Source organism: Littorina saxatilis, linkage group LG3, assembly GCF_037325665.1.
Source record: "Littorina saxatilis isolate snail1 linkage group LG3, US_GU_Lsax_2.0, whole genome shotgun sequence".
Classification (NCBI taxonomy): Eukaryota; Metazoa; Mollusca; class Gastropoda; order Littorinimorpha; family Littorinidae; genus Littorina; species Littorina saxatilis.
The window spans coordinates 75,096,887-75,109,070 of NC_090247.1; the positions used below are offsets into that span (position 1 = coordinate 75,096,887).

At 42.9% G+C, this 12,184-nt stretch overlaps 1 protein-coding gene and 1 long non-coding RNA gene across 4 annotated transcripts in view; both read right to left on the minus strand.

The window, feature by feature from the left end:
• Window positions 1-877: 877 nt before the first annotated feature.
• LOC138963266 (uncharacterized) overlaps window positions 878-12,184 on the minus strand; it is a 63,125-nt gene continuing 51,818 nt past the window's right edge. For all 3 annotated transcript variants that reach the window (XM_070335334.1, XM_070335333.1, XM_070335332.1), the window contains 4 exons: window positions 2,542-2,624; window positions 2,048-2,116; window positions 1,565-1,712; window positions 878-1,206 (listed from right to left, as the gene is read on the minus strand). In XM_070335334.1, the coding sequence (XP_070191435.1) occupies window positions 1,069-1,206; window positions 1,565-1,712; window positions 2,048-2,116; window positions 2,542-2,624 (438 nt within the window). In that variant the 3' untranslated portion in view covers window positions 878-1,068. The remainder of the gene's footprint in view (window positions 1,207-1,564; window positions 1,713-2,047; window positions 2,117-2,541; window positions 2,625-12,184) is intronic.
• Window positions 3,210-8,141, minus strand: LOC138963267 (uncharacterized). Its single transcript, XR_011454757.1, has 3 exons — window positions 7,434-8,141; window positions 6,538-6,692; window positions 3,210-5,042 (listed from the first exon to the last, which is right to left on the minus strand). It is a non-coding gene; the product is annotated as an uncharacterized lncRNA (long non-coding RNA).

Genomic DNA, 12,184 nt, shown 5'->3' on the forward strand with positions numbered 1-12,184 from the left:
GAACACCGCAGTCAACCCAAACGTTCTCTCTGAATGTCTCATCGACGTGAAAATGAACGAAAACAAACAACACCCAGCGTCCCTGTCAGCGAGGACCTCGTCAGATGCTGTATCACAATATTCACATTTGGCATGGGAGAAAGACTCACGTGGTCGACAATATCACTTGACCACTTTTTTTGGTGGCACTGTCTCGAGTCTTTGGCTCGACACTGGCCAGTCAGTCTTTCCTTCCGCAGCAATGAAACACCACCACTGTGATTGGGCTCGATACAGGGGTTAGACCTTCAGCAGCGTTTCAAGGTCAAATGCCTGTGCAGACAAAGGATTCCTGAAAGCTCACTGTTTTAGTCAAGCTTTACTCTGTTGCATTTTCCACATACACTGTTGCAGTTTCCACATTTTATTGTTGCTGTTTCCACAGACACTTGCAGTTTTCACCTTTATTGTTGCAGTTTTCATAAAAACTATTGCAGTTTCCATAGAAGATTTACAAGTTCACCACCATTATTCTCACAAGTCTTCAAGTTGTCACTGTTTGAAAAAGTATGTGCAGCGCTTGCTGTCAAGTAATACTGGACTGTGGTCAGAAGTATCCAGTCATGGTCAAGGCAACCAGCATGCACACACTCACTCACTCACAAGTTGCTACAACGCAACTTTTTTTTCTCCAGGGAACAAAATAATCATGAGGAATATTACTGCTGGAAGAACGAGGTTTTGCCAGGCGAGTGTTTCTAGCACTTTCCTGCCCTGGTTTCAATGTTGCAGTGTGTAATCTGATTGGCTGGAGCTGTCATGCAAGCCCAGAGAAAGACAACGGCAGGAGTTTCGTCGAAGGATTGGGGGGAGGGGGGGGGGGGATGCGAGAGGGGGGTGAGGGCCTGGGGTTGGAGGAGGAGGGTGGGGTCACTGTGCAGCCGATCCACGTCCTGTAGTCCAGCAGACGGGATGAGACAGGGTGGGGTCACTGTGCAGCCGATCCACGTCCTGTAGTCCAGCAGACGGGATGAGACAGGAAAGGGTGTGGCGTAGGTACGAAGAGGTTCAAATCCTCGTTTAATTGTGTCACCTGTTGCTCCCCTCGTTGACCTCTGCCTGCAGATGCAGGATAAGGTCGCGGATCTCCTCGCGCTTTTTCTCCACCTTGGTCAGCGGGAACCAGCGCTCCAGCTTCATGGGGATGGAGAAACTGGCGATTGGGTTCTGCAATCACAGGCATAACTTGTGTCAGATACATCTACCACATCAACCAACAAAGATATATATATGCACTATATCAGTCAGCTTCAGCTTCAGCAGGCTTATCTGTTCAGCCATCCTTGAGAACATTTTTCACTCATCAAAAAATATTTTTGTTGAAAAAGAAGGAAAGTCACTCTTCTCTGACATCCACAGGACACAGTTTTCCAGACAAGAAAAAGCCATGCCCGCCTGTGTAAATGAAGAACAAACTTCATTCAAAACCCAAAACAAAACGGAACCAACCTACCAACCCTTTATTGCCCTGTCATTGGATCCCCCCCCCCCCCCCCCCCCCCCTTAACATGGGAACATGACTTACCTCAAAGAAAGTCTCAGCATATTGCAGAACAAAAACGCCACAGTCGCTGTAGTTGGTTTGCTGGGGCACCTTGGGACAGCCCCCTCGCACAGACTTGATCATGTTGCGGGGTGTTCCTTTCTTCAGGTCCCACTCCACCTGAAGGTATCTGTCACACGCAACAAGCCGTAAGACATCAGTGCAGTCAACATTTGAATAAACCAGTTTTCAGGGAAAAGCTCAGAATGCACGTAACTTACACATGACTTATGTACACAGGATTTCTTCAACCCTGCCATCCCTCACCACAAATACCCTCCAAAGCTACCCCACACCCCGCTTAAAACTGGGTTTTTTTCGGGGCTTTTTTCCTTATTGCGTTTTGAACTGTACATAACAAAGAATATGTATGAACATTCACACACACAAATATTCGCACACACACACAGTTGTCACCACACTACAACCACCACCACCACCACCACAACCAAAACAAAAACTCACTCCTTGAGAATCCTGATGACGCTGTTCCTGGAAGGGCCCATCAAGGAATCCATGATAAGAATGCACGGCCTGTAGAGATCAAACAAAGTTGTCATGTACACAATGTGCGAGGTCCCAATACATGCTAAATGCTACAGTACTGTTGTCACAAATCTCATGAGAACGGAACCAGTTATACACCTCCCATCATGTAAATACATTTCTAACCTTGGGTAATGAAATATTCTGTTATACAAATCAACATTCCTACTCTGTCGTTCATGTTTATCATGAAAGGCAGTGAAACACAAGCCTTGTGCAATACCAGGGAAATGTGACGAAACTGTTTCTTAGTTCAGAAAATAACAAATTCAGCAATCAATTCTTCTTGCATTAATGGAATACAAAACTTGATTCAAATCTTTCATTCTTTGAGATTAAAAACAAGAAAAACCAGAAGAGCACACTTTACCAACAGGACTGCAAAATGCAACAACACATGGGCAATAACTTACTGTTTGACACCAAGATTGAATTTTGTTTTTCCTTTCTTGGCAACTTCAGCAGGGATCACCTTCCCAAGGACATGGTTTTCCGTCTGCAAAACCAAAATGATGATGTAATACTGTTTTTAATCAAAATAAGGAGTCACTGATTCCTCACTGGATGCATACTATATAAGTACAGTTCACATCCTTATTGGTCAATACTTTTGATCAGGTGTGTCCAGCAACGTTTCAAAGAACTGTTGTCTGTTAGTTGACATCAAGGATGTTGCTAAGATTTATTTTGGCAATTTTTTTTATCTAACCCTGGCAAAAACTTAAACAAAAGATTTGCAAAAACGACAGCAACGTTTTTAACGATTTGAAAGAAGTTAGAGTGTTTTGCCAACAGCTGCAGACACAAAATCGAAAATTTTGATTAATATACTTACCCAATTCACATATAGTAGGTATTCCAAAGTGATTTTCAATTTTTAAATAACCCATATGAAACTTAGTTAAACAAATAGAGTTTTTCATTCTGTGCACAGGAATACTTTTTTTTTAAGGTGGGCTGGAAAAAAAAAATGTTATGATTTTTTTCCGTATTTTTGGACTCTGAAAATTTTTCGCACATCATTCTTCCGCACATTCAGACATGCCTCAAGCACACAAATCAAATCACATGAGTCAAAAAATGAGTTTATGAATAGTTTATATACTTTTCAGATTGATAATGCAAAATACATTGACAGGAAATACATCGTAATAGAGATACAGAGCTTCAAAAATGGCACAAAATAGCAAAATAAGCCCTCTGCTACTCCCAACAACTGGGCAAGAGTCCATTTTCTAACTCTTTCATCTCTAAATCATAAAATGCATTTTCATTGTAATACATTTTCTAGGAAGAGCAGGATATGATATCTAAGCCTAATTTTTTTCAACTCTATCTGACAACTGGTTAGTACGATATCTTTGATCAAAAATGCCAAAAGTGCTGTTTTGTCAAGTCGAGAAAAATGGCGACTAAGTGGTCATTTTTGGTCTGCCATAACTTTCTTGCTTTAAAAGTTACAAAGCTGTTTTTGGTATCCATTTGTTCATCATTAAAAGCTCTTAATAAGTGATACACACTTGGATTTCTACATGCTTAATAAAAACATAGCAATGTCTTGAAAAAACAGATATTTTGTACATAACGTGAATTTTGGCTTCTTCATAATGTTTTTATCTGGTTCAATGTTTAAGATAATGCAAGTACCTTATACCAAAATGATCAGTTTTTAATAAACTGTCAGAACAGCAAACAAGACAATGAACGTCTTTTCTTCCCTTGAGACCATAACTGTTTTTTATCTGAGGTAAAAAAAAAAACATAAAAAAAAATAAAAATCTTTTTTTTTTTTTTTTTACGAAAAAAGTATGTCTTGATTAGCTTACTCTGTCATGCTTGCAAGTTAACTTTGTAAAAGCTCAATTTTCTGCCTCAGTTTTGAAGATTATTGTTGCACAGCAATTTTTTCTGTCGTGAGTGATAAAGCTTCCTCTTTTAAAATGTTTAGTTCTTGCTCAAGAATATTGTTTTAGCACAAGATCTCCTTGGTGGGTAGCTTTGAAATTTGCACTTCTTCTTTAGAGTTTGGAGTTTCTCACTCCTGATAAGCTTTTCTTCACATTTCTGTTCTCTTGCTGTAGTTTCTTGACTAAAATTGGCATGCACTTGTTTGAGAAAAGTCCAGTTTTTCTTTAGCATTAGTCAAATCAGCAAAGTCCTTAGTTTGCCAAGTGGTAGTCAGATTTGCACCACCTACAATATACTCCAAATGTTCAAGCTTTCTTTTTCTGCCTTTTCTTTCCCTTCCTGTAGTATGTTGTGGTATTCCAGCGTAACCATTGTAGCAGCTGAATGTTGAACTTGCAGACTGCTAATGCTATGCTGGTTTTCTTCCCTACTGTCAAGTATTCCTGCTGGTTCAACTGTGCTGTGATGGACAAACTTCTCTTGCTCCTGGTTTGAGCTGTCCAAATTCTTGTTGGAAACACTTCTTCCTTGGCAACTGTTTGACTGCACACTAAATTCATGAACCAAAAACTTCCCAAGTTCTTCAGGGCGCCTATCTTTAGCTTTGCTTAAGATTTTGTAGTGCATCATACTTTTCTCTTCAGACTTAGCAATCTGTGATCTAGAACATTTCAATCCCCTCCCCTAACACATTCAACCATTCAGAAGCAAAATCTTGTTTTACATGTTCTTTCTTTCTAAATTGTTCAAGTGCAATCACAATCTGGTTTGTCAGTCGGATACCTGTTCCTAAAAATTGAGAACATGAATGCACATTTGACCAGTCAATGCCAACATCATCAAGTTCTTTGTTTATTATGTTCACATAAGAGGTCTCTTTCAAGAATGCAGCATCAGCTGAAGAAACAGCAATGTTGTTGAAGGATTTTTCAGTCTTCTGGATCAGTGCCTTCACACGTTCTGGATATGAAGAGTCACAAAGCAGCCGACTGAACCAAACAGATACCTGCACACAAACACATATACACTGCTTACCTTTTTTTCTTAGCTACAGAGAGAGAGAGCGACACAGAGAGAGAGAGAGAGAGAGAGAGAGAGAGAGAGAGAGAGAGAGAGAGAGAGAGAGAGAGAGAGAGAGAGAGAGAGAGATGGATGGATGGATGGATTGTTTATCTAGCAAGGCAATAGCCCCATATGAAGGGGTGTGTTTGTTTGTTTGCTTAACGCCCAGCCGACCACGAAGGGCCATATCAGGGCGGTGCTGCTTTGACATATAACGTGCGCCACACACAAGACAGAAGTCGCAGCACAGGCTTCATGTCTCACCCAGTCACATTATTCTGACACCGGACCAACCAGTCCTAGCACTAACCCCATAATGCCAGACGCCAGGCGGAGCAGCCACTAGATTGCCAATTTTAAAGTCTTAGGTATGACCCGGCCGGGGTTAGAACCCACGACCTCCTGATCACGGGGCTGACGCCTTACCACTAGGCATGTGTGTGAAATGAAATAAAAAGTATACATACAAATAGTATACATGCAGAACATCAAACGTGACAGACCATAAAATATCAGATTATTAACATAATATAGCAGAACAATATGAATACATAGAATATGCAGAGAGAGAGAGAAAGAGAGAGAGAGAATGTAAGTTGCAACACTTATTTAGACAAGAAGAGCAAACGCTCGATCGAGTCACTTTCGCAGTTCTGAATATTATATGAGGCATCAGATGGACAGGAAGAAATTGCTATTCACAACACAATACAGATGTAAATAATTTGATGTAAAGAATAATCCTATAAAGTTTGAATCAAATCCGATGAATAGTTTCAGAGATATGATATTTCAATTTTTTTCCTTCAAGACATACCTGTGACCTTGAAAAAGGTCAAAGGTCACCAAAGCAGATGTCAAAGTGTAGAGGTCACTGGGAGTCACGTTCACATAAAATTTGAGCCCGGTCACTTTTATAGTTTCCGAGAAAAGCCCAACGTTAAGTTGTGTGTTGCCGAACAGAAAAGGCTAGTTATCTCCCTTGTTTTTCTGATAACGTTCGTAAAAGGCTACAGATGTAAATACTTTGATGTAAAGAATAATCCTACAAAGTTTCAATCACATCCGATGAACTTTGTCAAAGATATAAAATGTCTAATTTTTCCTTTGACGCTGACCTGTGACCTTGAAAAAGGTCAAAGGTCAACGAAACCATCGTTAAAGTGTAGAGGTCATTGGAGGTCACGACTAAACAAAATATGAGCCCGATCGCTTTGATAGTTTCCGAGAAAAGTCCAACGTTAAGGTGGTGTCTACGGACGGCCGGCCGGACGGCCGGCCGGCCGGACAGACTAACACTGACCGATTACATAGAGTCACTTTTTCTCAAGTGACTCAAAAAATGAATGTCAAAAGAAGCTAATACTAAACAGTGCCATCATATACTGAAGGTAAAACTTCTTTTTTTTCCATCTGTATTTTTCCATTTGAATGCTTACACTGTATGGCCTTGCTCCCAGCAAATCAGTCCCCGGAGCTTAAGTTAAAGCTTGATGAACACCTGCCATCAAGTTAGTCAGGAACTGAGGAAGGCTTGGTCTTCTCCCTCTGACAGTCATTAAAAATGTCTCCTTTAGTTTCTGGAACCGATCATCTGAGATTGAGAAGGGAAAAGTTGGAGGGCATTAGCACAGTAAGATTACCATTTCAAGAAGTGAACACAATATGATTGTATGGTGGTATGTGATGTTTTATGCTCAGATGACACAAAAACATACTTGATGAAAATCAAGCCATTTAATTTGTGATGATTACACGCATTTATATGTCTCACTAACGCATACTCCAACAACACATACATACTCGAAGAAGGAAAGTTAAAAAAAAATAAAATAAAAAAATAAAAAAATTGTGCATGAAAAGTTCAATGTCCATTGCAAGTCAACCACATTTTCAAGGAACTTTGTTACAACAGTGAAATAAAAAAAGAAGTGAACACAATAGTTAAAAAAGAAAACGGAATTATTTGACGTAAAAAAAGCGAAGTTGTTTGCACATCGTAAAATGTAAACAAGGAGATAAGGGAGATCACCCAGAAGACGACTATCGAGCACGCATGCAAAAAAGCTAATTTCTAGTAATTCTCTTTGTTAATGATTCAAATCAATGAACAGATTGTTAAAAATGTGTTTCAAGACTTTATTCCTTGAGTCATAATGCTTTATTTTCCTCACTGTAAAAATACCGCATGCCGAGAAGTTCACTACTCACACTTTCACAAACACTGTACTTCGTCTGCTATCAACTCGGTTCGTTCATCCCCCGTGGTTTTTTAAATAAGCAAATATATCTTAAAGAATTGAAAGAGAACACATTGTAAGGCATATATGCTTACCTTCTAGATAATCTGGATCGAATGGTTCCTCAAAGTTTGGGTGCAAAATCGATTTTTCGCGACCGTGACGTGCCATCGCTTGGTCTTCGGCAAACGCCGCCATTACACGGCGTAATCGACAACGAGAAAAACGGGTTGCCTCGTTTTCGGTTCTCGGGCAAGCAAGCCGTTGGTTGCATCAGTATGAAAATAAGACCAGGTGAAAGTTCAAACTCCGACCTTGCCATTCGCATTCATAAAACCGGATATTGTTTGTTCTGAGATGGCAAAATTTTCGAGCGAAGTTTTAAACTGAATAATAGTACTCTTAAACGGAAGCCAATCAAAATAATATTGATATCATCGGGAAGTTTAATCTTTCCTCTTCATGTCTATAGTAGCGGGTTGTTGCTAACTTTAATGGCTTATCTGCCCGAGCGGAGTTTTCCCGGTTGGGGTCAAAACAACGCAGCAAAAACTTCGTTCTGACGTCAGAAAATCACAACTTAGTAACCATTTTCACACGCGTATTTCAAATGTTAGATTTTGAATCTAATACTTTATTTTTGTTTTAAAGTAACTATGAAGAATCAATTATCATCTTGGTGTATTCTTTTTATTCAGTTCACCTCATTCCAGCGAGTTTGAACAAGTTAAAAACCAGTGAAAAATCACGCTCGGCGTCACTTTTCGCCACACGCGAAGAGCACTTTGGAATACCTACATATAGCAATTTACTTCAGTTTAGTGCTAGGACGCTGAAAACTACGCTCACCCTGGTAAGGGGGGGAAGTAACCCTAAAAATAGAACGGCCTTGACGGTCACATGACAACGTCAGGTCAAGGTTTTTTTCTCCCAGCATGCTATGCGCATGCGTGCTCTCGCCGCCATGTTTGTAGTCATTCGCTCGAAGCGCCCTCTTATTTTTAGGGGAACTAAAGCGGGGCAGGCGGGAGGGACTTCACTATGTGAATTGGGTAAGTATATTAATCAAATGAAAATTTATTAAAATTTTCGATTAAATTACATATCTTATCCCAATTCACATATATAGCAGATTGCTAATTAAGGTGGTGGGATGCTCACCTATGAGCTAGGCAATAATTGCCCTGCTGCTACCATCGCTGGTAGAGCCTTGGTACCGTCCTGCCGCGCACTGGAAATGTTGCGCAGGTAAAAGTTGATAAAAACATCCTCAGATCTCCAGTAGGCAGAATCAAGGACTTCAGATAATCTTCCTGATCTTAGCACAGCTAAGGAGGATGCCCAAGCTCTTGCCTCGTGCGTCCTTGCCGACGTTAGAGGGAGAACTGACTGCCCCCCCCCTTTCTTTCTGTGCCACCACTCATACGCCTCTCTGATCAGTGTTGAGATCCATTTAGAAAGAGTTACCTTAGATATGTAACTCGTCTCTTTATGTCAACTTTATTGACTACGAGAAAGCGTTTGACAGCGTTGACCGACAAAGCCTCTGGACACTGCTGAGACATCATGGAGTGCCGGAAAAGATCACCAACATCATCAGGAACTCATACGAGGGTTTGACCTGCAGAGTAGTCCATGGCTGTCAACTAACAGATGCCTTCCAAGTGAGAATAGGCGTGAGACAAGGATGTCTACTATCGCCTTTCCTGTTCCTACTTGTGATTGACTGGGTGATGAAGGCATCCACAGCCCAGAAGCGGAACGGAATCCAGTGGACACTCTGGGCACAGTTGGATGACCTGGACTTTGCAGATGACGTGGCCCTTCTTTCCCATACCCAACAACAAATGCAGGAGAAGACCAGCACTGTGGCCAACAACTCCGCTCGATTTGGCCTCAACATCCACAAGGGGAAGAGCAAGGTCCTTAGGACCAACGCAACAGCCAACACGACCCCCATCACGCTGGATGGTGAAGCACTGCAAGAGGTAGACAAATCACGCTGGATGGTGAAGCACTGCAAGAGGTAGACAATTTCACCTATCTCGGAAGCATTGTCGACAAGCAGGGTGGCACGAACGTTGATGTTAGAGTCCGGATTGGCAAAGCAAGAGCAGCTTTCCTTCAACTGAAGAACGTATGGGCATCAGCATACCTGAGCATCAACACCAAGCTCAGGATTTTCAACACCACGGTGAAGTCAGTCTTGCTGTATGGAGCCGAAACCTGGAGAACTACAGTTGCCATCACAAGAAAAATCCAGACCTTCATTAACACCTGCCTCAGAAGAATCCTCCGAATTGGCTGGCCTGACACCATCAGCAACAAAGACCTTTGGCAGCGAACAAAACAGTTATCCGTAGAACAGGACATTCTGCAAAGACGCTTCCGGTGGATTGGCCACACACTCCGCAAGACGACAACCAGCATCACGCGACAGGCCCTCACATGGAACCCGCAGGGCAAGAGGAGACGAGGCCGGCCGAGAAACACCTGGCGTCGTGACTTGGAGGCAGAGGTGAAACACATCGGCTACACCTGGAGACAACTGGAGAGATTGGCCCAGGATCGGAGTGCCTGGCGAGCTCTTGTTGGCAGCCTATGCCCCGGACGGGGTCAAAGGCATAAGTGAAAGTAAGTGACCTTAGATATGTCTTTATGCCTAGCCGTGTTCAGAGATGGGAAAAGCAGCTTCTGCTGATTAGCTCTGATAGGCTTCGTGCGAGACAGATAACTGGTAAGAGCCCGAACTGGGCAGTTAGACATATCGGGGTCCCCTGGAGCCAGAATTTTGTTAAGAGGAAGAATTCTGATTATGGGGGAAATTTGATCAGGCTTCTGGTTTTTGGCTAGAAATTCCGGCCTAAAACATAAAGTGATAGAACCATCTTTTTCAAAAGCTATGTCTCTAGATGAGCCTGAGAGAGCGTGAATTTCGCTACCTCTCCTTGCTGTAGCCAAAAGAACGAGCAAAAGTGTCTTAAGAGTAAGATTAGCTAGACTAGCTGATTGCAATGGTTCAAAATCTTGCGATCTTAAGAATTCTAGAACAAGGAAGAGATCCCATGCAGGAACTGGGGCTCTGATTCTAGCAAAACCTATTGACGCACCTTTTAGGACACTAGCGATAACGCCGCTGAGGTTAATGTTGTGACCTAACTGCCTCAACGTAGCCGAAATAGCAGAACGCCTGACTCGAAGAGACGAGGGGGAGCTGCCCTGAGCTGCTAACCATGACAAGTGGTTAGCTACTTGCATAGAACGTGGGGATACAGAATTGACCTGATTCTCTGCACACCATTTAACCCAAGCCGTCCAATGTGAAGCGTACACTGAGCTCGTAGAATTCCTGTGCGCTTTACGAACCAAATCAAGTGTCCTTTCCGAGGCACCCGGCCGGAGCAGGGATCTTCTCACAGTCTCCATGCGTGAAGGAGCAGGGACTGTGAGTTCTCGTGCTGAATGCCGGTGCGTGGTTGCAGTAATTCTCCCTTTTCCAGGTTTAGAGGAATGGGAGGACCTTCTCATGGGTGGGAGCCCAAAATTGTTCCAAGACTGAACTTTTTTTAATGCCGGGGTCCAGGGGCCGCCAAGGCCCCGGCGGGGTCCAGGGGCAGCGCCCTGGTGGGGGGTCCAGGGGGGCGAAGGCCCCCGGCCGAAAACGAATTTTATGAATTTAAAAGGGTTTCTCTGGCCTCTCCTGAGTTTAATTCTGATAAATAAGAACCTTGTTGGAGATACAAAAAGTAACAAAAACTAAAAATTTTAGGGACCTGGCAAGCATTAGAAACAATTGAGTTACAAATTCGAACCGAAACGAAACAAACCCGCAAAAAAAAAAAAAAAAAAAAAAAAAAAAAAAAAATTGTCAAAATTTCTCTGAGACGGAAATCCGTCTGAGACGGAGGAACTCCCACCCATGCCTTCTGCTAAGCGGAGGAGATCCGGAAACCAGTGCTGACTCATCCACATCGGCGCGACAAGAACCAGGGATGGTTGCTCCAACTCTGCTTTCCTCAGCACTTTTCCGAGAAGTTGGAATGGTGGCAAAGCGTAAGCCGTGAGTCCTGTCCAGTTGACTTCCAGTGCATTCACTTTCCAGGCTTCCGGGTCCAGAAACGGGGATATGAACACTGGTAATCTCCTTGAAAACCGGGTTGCGAAAAGATCGACCATTGGTTTGTCCACCTGAACCCATAGCCGCTGGAGAGCGTGGTGGGTGATCGTCCACTCCGTATGGAGTACTTTCGAGGATCGACTGAGAGAGTCTGCCAAAACATTCAGTTTCCCCGGCAGATGTTTTGCTGACAACCTTATCTGATGCTGGTGACACCACTTCAGAATTTGGCATACCTTGAGAGACAGTGTGTGACAGCGAGAACCGCCCTGCCTGTTGATGTAGGCTGCAACTGTTGTATTGTCTGTATGAAGTCTGTCATGACGTGGATTGTAGTGTGAATAAGGTGTTAGAGACAGTGTGTGAGAGCGAGAACCTCCCTGCCTGTTGATGTAGGCTGCAACTGTTGTATTGTCTGTATGAAGTCTGTCATGACGTGGATTGTAGTGTGAATAAGGTGTTAGAGACAGTGTGTGAGAGCGAGAACCTCCCTGCCTGTTGATGTAGGCTGCAACTGTTGTATTGTCTGTATGAAGTCTGTCATGACGTGGATTGTAGTGTGAATAAGGTGTTAGAGACAGTGTGTGAGAGCGGGAACCGCCCTGCCTGTAGATGTAGGCTGCAACTGTTGTATTGTCTGTGTGAAGACGAACATGCTTGCCCGCCACCAGTGGTAGAAAGCTCTGAAGACCGTGGGCTACAGCCTCTAACCCGAGCACATTGATGTGT